Consider the following 11,602-nt stretch of genomic DNA (forward strand, 5'->3'; position numbering starts at 1 on the left):
CCTTGGAATCAGCTTTCCAATTTTTCAACCAGAACATCCTGCGATTGGTGACGGTGGAAGCTAGCGCGCGGGAAGCAAATTTCGCTGCATTTAAAGACGCATCAGCCGAGTACTCGGTAGCCGCCACCAACTTGTTAATGTCCTGATGCATACGCTTTTCGTTGGGCGGAAGGCGCTCCTGAAGTTGCCTAAGCCATATCAGTGAGGCTCTGTTAAAAAAGGATGTAGCAGTGGCCGCTTTGATGGCCCAAGCGGCCGCTTGATGAGCCTTTCGAAAACCAAGCTCGACTTTCTTGTCGTCCGACTTGAGGGAGTCCAAGGCATCAGTCGTCACAGTAGAAGTAGAGGCAAGATTAGCCACCAGAGCATCCACCGATGGAAGAGCCAAAATATCGTCCAATTCAGTGGAAGCACAATACAGTCTAAATCTCAAGTCACAATCTCTTGTCTAAACTAGTAGGGGCCGTCAACGACCCCGGCTGCACAAACGTGTTTTGAATTACGTCAGCAAATAAAGGGGGACACGGTATTGCGTCCTTCTCTGGTTTAGCAACCTGAAAAAGGGCCTCATGGGGGGTTGATGATTGTTGGTTGCTAGTTTGTGATGTAGGAGCCATGCCAAATTGGGTAGTAACAATTGTGCAAGAGAGAATTGAACACAGAAGGCCTGAATAAGCCAGTGAAAATCGGCTTCTCCGGTGGTAACCCCTCATCCTCAGAAAACTCAATGTCCTCAGGACATTCCGCTTCTTGGTCCAACTCCTCAGATGAAGTCACGTCCTGAGTCCGAGATGAGGTGACCACCGTGGTCTGTCTCTTGGCGACAGTCGGATCCGCCACAGCTGAGGCGCGCTGCTGTACCGTATTAACAGTCTGTTGAAGACTCGCAGCTAAAATCTTTGCAAAGGTATCAGATAAAATAGACTGCAGGTCCATTTGTCCTGAAGAGTCTTCAGATCTGAGGCCTACCGCAGTCGGTGTGAAGGCTGTAGCTGGCTCAGTGGTAGAGGTCGAGGCCTGAAGGGGTTGCACAGTAGGCAAGGGCCCCTGAGAAGCCTGGTGGGCCATTGTGTCTGCCATGACCTCCTGTTGCAGTGAGTCAGCATCAGATTCGACAAGCTGTGCAGAGGAGCCTGGTGGTTCAGATGGAAGCTTGGAGCGCTTGGATTTTTTCGCCTTTTCAAATTGCTTTTCCAGCACATTGTGCAGTCTCAACTCGCTTTTGCTGCAAGACACCTGAGGAGACTTGCGTTTGGAGCGAGCGGACTTGTCTTTGGCTTTTTTTGATCTGTCTCTGTGCTGGCTCTGCACAGCAATGTCACTTGTTCCCTGCTCAGAATCCGAAGACAGATCCAAGTCTGCCATATCAGGTAGGATGAGGGCCCAGCCAGGAAACTGAAATCAAAGGCAAAGCGAGAGGTTGTCAATTACAAAGCCCCAGATAAAAGGCTGCAGACAAGATAATAAATCCTGTGATTAATGAGCCAGACAGTGGCAATGGTAAAGCCAGCCAGCAGGGAAAAGCAAACAGTGACTTCCAATCCTGGCCGCCCCTTTAAGAGGAACAACCAGTAATCTTAAAACGTAGAGGCTTGAGATTAGAATGCCTCAGTGACTGGCCAGTTACGCCACCCAAAACGGTGGCCTGTCAGCAAGCTGGAACTGGGCCACCTGTCCTTGCTAAGTGCTGGCTCTGCACAGCAATGTCACTTGTTCCCTGCTCAGAATCCGAAGACAGATCCAAGTCTGCCATATCAGGTAGGATGAGGGCCCAGCCAGGAAACTGAAATCAAAGGCAAAGCGAGAGGTTGTCAATTACAAAGCCCCAGATAAAAGGCTGCAGACAAGATAATAAATCCTGTGATTAATGAGCCAGACAGTGGCAATGGTAAAGCCAGCCAGCAGGGAAAAGCAAACAGTGACTTCCAATCCTGGCCGCCCCTTTAAGAGGAACAACCAGTAATCTTAAAACGTAGAGGCTTGAGATTAGAATGCCTCAGTGACTGGCCAGTTACGCCACCCAAAACGGTGGCCTGTCAGCAAGCTGGAACTGGGCCACCTGTCCTTGCTAAGACGGCGGCTGCCTCCTTCTTACTACCAAAATGGCAATAACCCAGGCAGCTCTTTGCCAAAAAACGAAATGGCTGCCGCCCTGTTTTATGTCCAAAATGGCGGCCACAACAAGGCACCACGATGAAACAGGGTCCGCCACGCTAAACACCGCCAAAATGGCGGCCTAAGCCGTCCTTTGCCGAAAAACAAAATGGCGGCTGCCCTGTTTTATGTCCAAAATGGCAGCCGCAACAAGGCATCACGATGAAACAGGGTCCGCCACGCTAAACACCGTCCCCGCTTTCTAAATACCTCGTGTGTATCCCAGAGTAAGCTGTCATCTCAGTCTCGACTCTGGAGCCGCCCTGGGAGTGGAGCTGTGGCGTTGAGTGTGAAACGGCCCACCCAGGCACTATCGAACGCCGGCGGCAAATTGTAGGCGGATCCGCCCAGCCGGGACAGATCCGCAAAGCTGCGCTGGCGCTAAAGAAGGTCGGGACACAGCAATCAGGAGCCCCTGACACGCGTCCGGTCCCCAGCAGCTGTAAGATCCCTCGTAGCAGCTCCTTAAAAGCAATTTGGCGCAAGGGCCGAATTAGGCCGATCCGCCCAGCCGGGTCAGATCGGAACGGCTGTAAAAGCCTTACACAGGCTTGAGAAGGGAAGGAACGGTCTGGAGCCCCAGACACGTTACCAACCCTTTGCAGCCACAAATTATCTCAAGAAATAGGTCGAAAATAGCTAAGATTTAATAGCCACAAAAAAACACTAGTTCCCCAGAACTGAGTGAGAAAGACTGACGTGGGAGAGGCAACATGGGCGTGGTCAGCAGAAATTGGAAAGAATCTCATCTCAGTATTCCCCAGTACGAGGAGACAATTCCCGCACTATGGATTGGAGGAGCAGCGTTATGGAAAAAGGGTTGCTTACATGTGGCACAGGGCAAGATTATCTGCAGGACCGCCTTTTGTTAAGAACATATACCCATGAAAGCTGGCTAGGTGATTTTGGGCCAAATTCATCTCACAGGGTTGTTGTTCTGGGGAAACAGGAGGAAGAAATAATATTAGGTATATTCCTTATTTTGAGTTATATATAAAAATAGTTTGTGTGGTCATAAAGTGAATCATCACATAACCACCCCCATTTGAATCCAAGACACGGCAACAGTCATAAATGTTAGCTGGTTGCCAAGCACCCAAATTACTACACATAACCATGGAAGTGGTGAGATACGTGTAGCTTTGAGAACACGTAGTGACTTTCTCTGAGGCCATTGTAACTTAAGACTCTAGCCCAGGCCAGACAATAGAAGGAACAGCTTCCCTGAATCAAGCCAATACCTATCAACTTCAAGTTGTTCATATAAATAAATAATTTATCATTAAATTTATACTAACATTTCTATCACAATTTTAACAATTTCATTTGCTTGCCTTAATTTCTGTATCTTCCACCTGCTTTCAGAAGAAGTATCTAAACATGTGTAATATTTTTTTTAATCACACATTTCTGGTTTATTCAAAGACTTTACTATCCAAGGTAAATAACAAGGAAGCCAGGGCCTATAAATCATGAAGGAAGACAAATGATAATTCAGATATTAAACTATAATTGTAGTTATAAAGGAGTAAGATTAGAAATCTGAAAGCTGAAAAAAATATTTTCTTAGGAATTGTTAGTTTGGATTTTGAAAAAGTGAAAATGGATGCAATACAGCCTAATGTTTTTTTTTTAATTATAAGTAAAATAGTACAGTGTTTACTATTACAATTTCTTTAACAGGGAGACTTGTGTTAAAGTATGTATGGTATCAAATCCCTAAAATTGCTATATATAAAATAACTAAATAGTACCAGTCTCAAATCCAAGGGCAATAATGCAATTCTTCTTCTAAGGAAACCAACACTGATTTGCACAAAAGTACACTTTTTAAATACATGCTTATTTCCAATTATTTACATTTTTTATTTCCTCTCATTAGATGCACAGAGCACTGAATATGGACTACACTGCAGCTGCAATGCTGAAATTGCCAAGAATGCTACGAATTTTATATAATTTATTTCCCACAACAAAATCATTTTTTCAAAAAGCTGGCTTAGTTTTTCATTGCTTTTAACCTTCCAATATTTTATCGTCTTTAGGCGTGCCACAGACTACATGGAAGGTGAACTGTGGGGGAAACTTGAAGGAAGAGAAGAATTAAGATTACCTATATATAAGAAAAAGTTAATGTGAAGTTGTGAAAAACATCTGGGTAGAATCACTGAAAGGATAAAAGTTCAAAGAAATTCTAAATGCAAGTAGGACATCTTTAAACACAACAAAAGAACCTAATGAAATTAATTTGGCAAAACAGAAAACCATTCAATACCCTGAGCAATATCCAAACTACTGTGGCATGAGTTTTTGCAGCCAACAACAAAATTTAGAGTAGAGAATAAAAACAGGTAATAGAAATACATAGTATTTTGTTAAATTTTCAAGTGAAAAGTGTACCATATACAAAAATATCACTGGCAAATGTTACCATTATCAAACATATCATTATCATTTTTATGTTCACTGCTAAACTTGCTTGTACCTCAGTGTTCCATAAACATTCATACATATAACACATGCAGACAGATATACCCATTTGTATCAGCAATAGGTTTAAATGAATTATCATATCTAATAATTGCACTGATTCAAGAAAAAGCAGAAGGAATGCAATTATTTCCACATGCAAACACATATGATAGCATTTGTCAAAGAGAAAAAGAGCATGGGAATATATAAAGATATATTAATACATACAAAATTGTCTTATATTACATCAGAATGTTTTACCTTACCCGCTGCTATGTAACAGGCAACAAACTCTATGCCCAAGAGGTAGTTCCAGTAATGCTTTCAAGGCAGTGGTGCAATCTAAAATTTGTTACTACTGGTTCTGTGGACGTGACTTGATTGGGGGGGTGTGGTAATGTGACTGGGTGGGCATGACCAATTTTTTTTTTTACTTTTAAAACCATTTTTTCTACAACCTCTTTAGTGAAGAGGTTGTAAAAAAATGCTTTCAAAAGGCTCTGACGATCCCAGCTGAGTTGCCTGATGTTTTTTCTTTTAAATGACTTTGATGATCAGGCAACTCAGCTGGGATTGTCAGAGGCATTTAAAAGAAAAAAAGGGTTCTTTTCTTTTAAAAGCCTTTGATGATCCCAGCTGAGCCGCATGATCATCAGAGGCTTTTTTTTTTACTTTTAAAAGCATTTTTTCAGCCGAAGAGGTTGTAGAAAAAATGCTTTTAAAAGTTTAAAAAAAGCCTCTGATGATTGTGCAGCTCAGCTGGGCATGGGGGGGGGGCAGGGATTTTTGCTACCAGTTCTCCGAACCATCCATTTCCATCACTACCGGATCGGGCAATCCGGTCTGAACTGGGAGCATTTCACCCGTTTCAAGTCCTCCAAATTCAGAAGTATCAGTTGGAACATAGGACTTTATGTACGTGAAGGATTCACACTATCACAGATATAGCTAGTAAAAAATTCAGGTAGTCGTCAACTTACAACAATTGAGCCCAAAATTTATGTTGCTAAATAAGACATTTGTTAAATGAATTTTGCCCATTTCATGACCTTTCTTGCCAGTTGTTACATGAATCACTGCAGTTGTTAAATTAGTAAAACATTTAAGTGAATCTGGCTTCCCCATTGACTTTGCTTGTTAGAAGATTGCAAAAGATGATCACATGACCTGAGGATACTGCAACCATCATACATGAGTCTGAATTTTGATTACTTGACCATGGGGATGCTGCAACGGTCATGTGAAAAATAAGTCACTTTTTTCAGTGTTCTTCTTACTTTGAAAGGTCACTAAACGTCCTGTTGTAAATCGAGGATTACCTATACTGGACAAGAAAATAGAAAGATATCACTGTAGCTAAGATCTATATGTGAGTCCTGTTAAGTTGCAAATAACCTCTTAGCACTATTGCTGTCAAAGAAGCTTGTTATAGTATGCTCTCAAATATCAGATTATTTTAAATCAGGGGCCTGCAACCTTAAACACTCAAAGAGCCATTTGGACCCGTTTCCCATAGAAAAAAAAAATATCGGGAGCTATGTCTCTATCTCCCACCTCTCTGTATCTCTCTCCTCCTCTCCCTATCTTCCCCTCTATTCCCCTTCTCTGTATCTCTCTCTGTATTTCTCTCCCCTTCTCTTCCCCCCTCTCTGTATCTATGACTCTCCCCCTCTCCTTTCTGTATCTCTCTCTCTCTCTGTATCTCTCTTATCCCTGTGTGTGTGGGGTGGGGTGTATATCTCTGTATCTCTCTCTGTGTGTGCCTGTGTCTCTTCTCACTCTCTTGGAAAGCCCAGCGAGCTCTCATTGGGGCTCTTCGCTAGCCAGGACTCAGCCAAAACGCAGCAAAGGTGTGCATGGGGCGGGCAGGTGCTCGCTTGAGGAGGGTCTCCCTGCTCGTGCGCACCCTCCTGGCCCCACCACAGCCGGGGGTTGTGACAGGAGGAGGGGTGCCCAAAGGGAAGCCTCCGCTGCGGTTCGCGCTCATTCCTCAGCCAGCCCGGATTTCCAAAAAGAAGAAGGAAAAGGAGCCCCAAGAAGATCTTGCGGCTTGGTCCAGCCTCGGCTTTTCTGACCCTGGGGGTGGGCGTGCATGCAAGATTTGGCAGGACCAGCCTTTTCCCGCTGCCCTGGGCTTTTTAAAGCCGTGGCTCAAGTGAGCCGGCGGGCTCAGCCAAAGCACAGCAAAGGTGTGCACAGGGCAGGCAGCCCGGTCGAGCCACTGTCTCGGGGCAGAGAGCAAGTTACGCATCTCCCCAAGTGACCAAGACACGTCCAGCACCAACAAGGGCCAGAAGAAGCTCCAGCAAGAGTGAGGCGCCAGAGAATCAGCCCCGGGGGCTTCTCCACCCCCTGCCATTGTCCTTACCTTCTCAGGCCAGAGGAGGAGTGATTAGGAGGGGAGGGTAAGGGGCAGGCAGTGATGGGACAAGGAGCAGCAGCAGAGGATCCAAAGAGGCTCCGGAGCCGCGGGTTGCCAACATGTTTTAGATGTGTCTGCCACATAGTATAGAAAAATACTGCAAGTAGCGCAATAAGCTGGCTATCAACTGTAATACCTTCATAGAGGCGATTATATTATATATAATAGATTATTATGAAAACGATTAAACTGTTATCTCACATCCAAAAATCTAACTCCCCCATTCTTTCAATGGGTAAATTTTTGCCAACATACAAGGATTAGGCAAATGAGCTCCCATCTCCCATGCCCGGAGATTTCAACCTTTCCAGTCCAATATAAATATAAACAATAAATATTCTCTCACGTATTTCCAATTATACAATTATGCATCTGAGTGAATGAAGCAAACATTTAATGCGATCCTAAGTCTTACTGTGTAAAAAGGTCCATTTTTCTTTGCAACTGCTGTCCTCGCTGCGGTAGATTTAATGTCCATTCCTTGGCAATATCACTTTTTAATCTTACTAGTGTGGCAATACTGTATATAAATGAAAACGGTTAATCCCAAAATCTCCGGTCTACGAGAAGATGCGAGATAGATTTACGAGCTATCCTCCAGTGAGTTGGGGACTGAAAAACTGAAGACCTCTTCCCGACCGGCCAGCCGGCAGAATGTCCTTCCTAGCGTCTCGGCCTTTCCTTCCTCCACCAGCTTCGCCTTTGCCGCCGGGATTGTTGGGAGGAACACCGCCCAGCCTCACCCCAGGGGGCGTTTCCATGCCCACCTTGCACTCACCCGTCCAGCCGTTACTCATTCAGCCCCGGTTAAGCAGGAGGGAATGGGGTTCTTGGAGCGCTAGACGGGTGCGGTTCTTGGATTCATCCGCATCATTCACAAAAAAAATGCAAATAAACAGACGGCGCTTAAAGCACAAGCTTCCGAGGTGACATCCGCCACTCACGGCAAAAGGGGGGGGGAGAGGGGGACAAGATGGGACCAGTGTCGATCAAGGCTCTAAGTCCCGCCTTCCACCCTTCGTTAGACACGAGCTGCTAAAAAAGCCCAACCCCACCCTGGTTTCAACGGCCCCCACGGAACCGATGGTCCGAAATGGGGACGACTAGGATGATGGCTCAAAACCACCCGCCAGCCTTCGAACGAGGCCCCAATTAGTGGTCTAAAGCGTCAGTCACCCCATGGCCCTGAATATTCTGTTCCCCTCTCCCTGCCCCAATCCTTCCCAGATGTCTCCGAGGGGATCCATTCCCTGCCCTAAAGGCGCAGGAAGAGACCCTTCAGACGCAACCTCTCCCCGTGGTTTAAAGGAAAGGTGCCGTCACGATTGGGCAATAACTGGCATACCGCGATATTCCAGGAAACCTGTCCGCCAGATACTGACCTGTGTTTGAAAACAGAAGAAAAAAACAAGAATCAGGAACGAATGACCCCACGGAAGTTGCCGTTAGGGTCGAAGAGAACTAGAACAGCCCTCGGCGCTACCGCTATGGTGCGCGCGCCACCAACAGTCAGCTCATGACGGAACGCGCCATCTTGGAATTTTCACATAGTAACCCACGTGGTACAGACCAATTTTTTTTTCTTGCTCCCTTTAAGCCAATGGGAGAACGAAACTATTAATAGGCGCACTCCGATTTTTCCTCTTCGACGTCCGTCGCGGCTCGCTTCCCCCCCCGCACCTTTAGAAGGGAAAGGGAGACAAGTTTTGTAGCCTTGGGATTGCACAATATTTGGAAGATTTCGGAAGTAGGACGTCCTTCTCTGAATCGATATAAATTCTTCGCATTTCTGGGGTCTTTTCACACGATTCGGGGGAAGCAGCAGTCTGCTGTCCTACGCATATGCTAAACATTTCAAACTTGACTGAATTCCTGTGATATAACACTGCTCTGGAATCTTGTATTCTCATTGGTTTAAAAAACATTGAATAAAAAAAAACTGCTGAAGTGACCAGTGCACTCTTAAAACAGTGTTGTATATTTCTGTAGACGTGAAATAATTCCTTACATTTTGGGGGCATTTTTGGCATAACCGTTTTAGCTGTAGTAAATATTGTCAAAGTAGCCAGAAGTGTATTCAATTTCTTCAACAAGTATACATATATAGATATATTGAGAAATCTTTCTTTAAGACAATGGGTGAATGACAAGATAACAATTTATAGCTGAAGAGTCTCAAGCATTCCTGAAATGAATACAATATATAAATATAAAATCATGATCATATTGTAAGGTCCCAAAATGTACTTGAGTCACCAGAATGCCAAAGAGAGAGAGACCCAAGAAGAGGCTTGGAAAAAAATCAGCTTTTATTTGTACAAAGAGCTGGGTAAACCATACCACAACATTCAGACAGAGCATGCAGTGAACAGCCACATCTTAGGGAAGGTACAGCATCCTTTTATACCTTCAGAGATATCAGCTTAGTTCCCAATTCTGGCCCCTGGCCCATGCCTTCCTTGTAGCCCTGCATTGGCAGTGCAGCGAGGAACAGGGGGGCTGACTGCTTAGCAACATAGGTATTTACCCGATGTAACCGTGCCAGGCCATGACATACCCCCACACCAGGCACTGAGTTGTACACAAAAACAAGATAACAGATCATTGGTAGAAGCAAATGGCAGTGGCAATTCTAATTCTTACAGGAACAAAACAATTCTTATAGAAGCAAAATAGCAAGTTATTATTATGTCCCAGTAATTCTACCTATTCTACTATTATTATGTCCCTTCATTCCTCCTTTTTCTTTTAGGACAGGATGCGTTCTATCAATGGTGGACTAGGGGTGTATATTTAATGGGGATGGTCTGGAGCAGGGGTCAATGACCTTTCAGACCTCAGGGACCACTAAATTCATAATTTTAAATCCTGTGGACCACTAATCCAATCTGCCTAATGAGGGGCTGGATGGGCGTGGCTAGGTGGGCATGTGACTAGGTAGGTATGGCCAACTCGATGTCACTCACATTGATGGGTTCCTTGCCAGCCTCTACTCGTCCCTCCCCTCCCAGCCACTCCTGGCCTCCCCACCCGGGCTCCTTAGGGCCCCAACAGGAGGCAGTTGTTGAAGATAAGCAAGCTACCACAAGAAAGAGTTGGCAAAACAGCTCAGTTCAAATTGGATCTGACCAAGAAGGTGGCTCAGTAGAAGCACCTCACTGAGGACTACGAGCATAGGATTTCCAAGTAGAGGAAGACCTGCGGAAGTGCAAGGCCAGGTAGCAGCACTTGGAAGCTCAGCGGGCTGAGATGGTCACCCAGTTCCAGGCCATGATGCAGTCCCCCTCTGACTCTCTGCCACCAGCAGCACTTCCCTCCAGCCTTTGCCCAAAGCCCTGCACCAGGAGGCTGAAGCGGCCAAGTCAGAATTTCTGTCCCCCTCCAACCCACAAAAAAAGACTCTTTGCAGCAACACAAACATTCATTCCAAGTATCCAGCCCAGGGGCTGTAGCTTTTTTTTTTTAAATCAAGTTTTTTATTATTTTTTAAAAATTTATACATATCATTGTGTGAATGGTGTAATGTTTGGGTATCATACATTTCAATACATATAAACATATTCCTAATTATTACATTCCATTTTACTTATTCCATATTATTTACTCCTACCTTTTACACAAAATTTTAATTTTCATATAAATATTTACTAGTATGCAATAACATCTAAACCGATGTGCTTTAGCATCCGTATTATCTTCAATTATAGTTTCAATAGTATAACCCTCAAGGAAAAAAAAAATACGAAATTGCCCATCTGTTTTCTTTTCTCCTGTACACCATATTTCATCCATTTTTACAACAATCCCTCTCCTTTCCTCTTCTTTCTCCTTCCTCTCTTCTCTACTCCTCTCTCCTTCTCTCTACTTCCCTCCTTCCTTCTCCTCTCCTTCTCTCTCCTTCCCTTTCTCCTTCCTCCTTTTCTTGTCCCCTCTCTATTTCCCCTCTCTCTTCTTCTCCACTTCTATCTCCTTCCCTTTCTACTCTTCTCCTCCCCTCCACTCCCCTCTCTCCTTTCCCCTCTCTACCCTTACTCTTTCTCCCCTCTTCTCCTATTCCCTTCCACTCTGCTCCATTTCCCTCTCTCTTTTCGTTGTTGTATATAATATTCCCAATACCAGGGGTGAAATCTAAAAATTTTGCTACCGGTTCTGTGGGCGTGGCTTAATTAGTGGGCAGGGCTTGGTGGTAAGGTGACTGGGGGGCGTGGCTTGTTGGTCAGGTGGATGTGGCCAAGTCAGTGTCACTTCTTTGCCCTTTTTTAACCTACAAAACACAACACAACACAACTGGCTCACCCACAATATAAAAGCAGCTGTGCTAGACCCAAAATGGCCCCTGCAACAAGCAGGAACCTCACACAGCCACAAAAAGCCCAAAAAACCAACTTTCACACTTTACACGCACACAACACAACACAACACAACTGGCTCACCCACAATGTAAAAGCAGCTGTGCTAGACCCAAAATGGCCCCTGCAACAAGCAGGAACCTTACACAGCCACAAAAAGCCCAAAAAAACAACGTTCACACTTTACACACACAAAATTCCACAT

At 44.8% G+C, this 11,602-nt stretch overlaps 1 protein-coding gene across 34 annotated transcripts in view; it reads right to left on the minus strand.

Moving 5' to 3' along the window:
* HDAC4 (histone deacetylase 4) overlaps positions 1–8,859 on the minus strand; it is a 555,425-nt gene extending 546,566 nt beyond the window's left edge. For 9 of the 34 annotated variants that reach the window (XR_015732040.1, XR_015732038.1, XR_015732044.1 and 6 more), the window contains exons 1-2: positions 7,464–7,746; positions 5,904–5,950 (exon numbers count right to left, since the gene is read on the minus strand). Coding sequence is in view for 4 of the 34 variants with exons in the window: in XM_060682388.2 (XP_060538371.1) it covers positions 5,904–5,950; positions 7,464–7,480 (64 nt within the window). In the remaining 30 variants the exon portion in view is untranslated. Of the gene's footprint in view, positions 1–5,903; positions 5,951–7,463; positions 8,002–8,430 lie in introns of those variants that run through there. The other 25 variants (XR_015732045.1, XM_087885457.1, XM_087885399.1 and 22 more) reach the window with 12 other exon arrangements.
* Between the last annotated feature and the right edge of the window lie 2,743 nt (positions 8,860–11,602).

The sequence above is a fragment of the Pantherophis guttatus genome, chromosome 1, assembly GCF_059756535.1.
Source record: "Pantherophis guttatus breed Tessera chromosome 1, ASM5975653v1, whole genome shotgun sequence".
NCBI lineage: Eukaryota > Metazoa > Chordata > Lepidosauria > Squamata > Colubridae > Pantherophis > Pantherophis guttatus.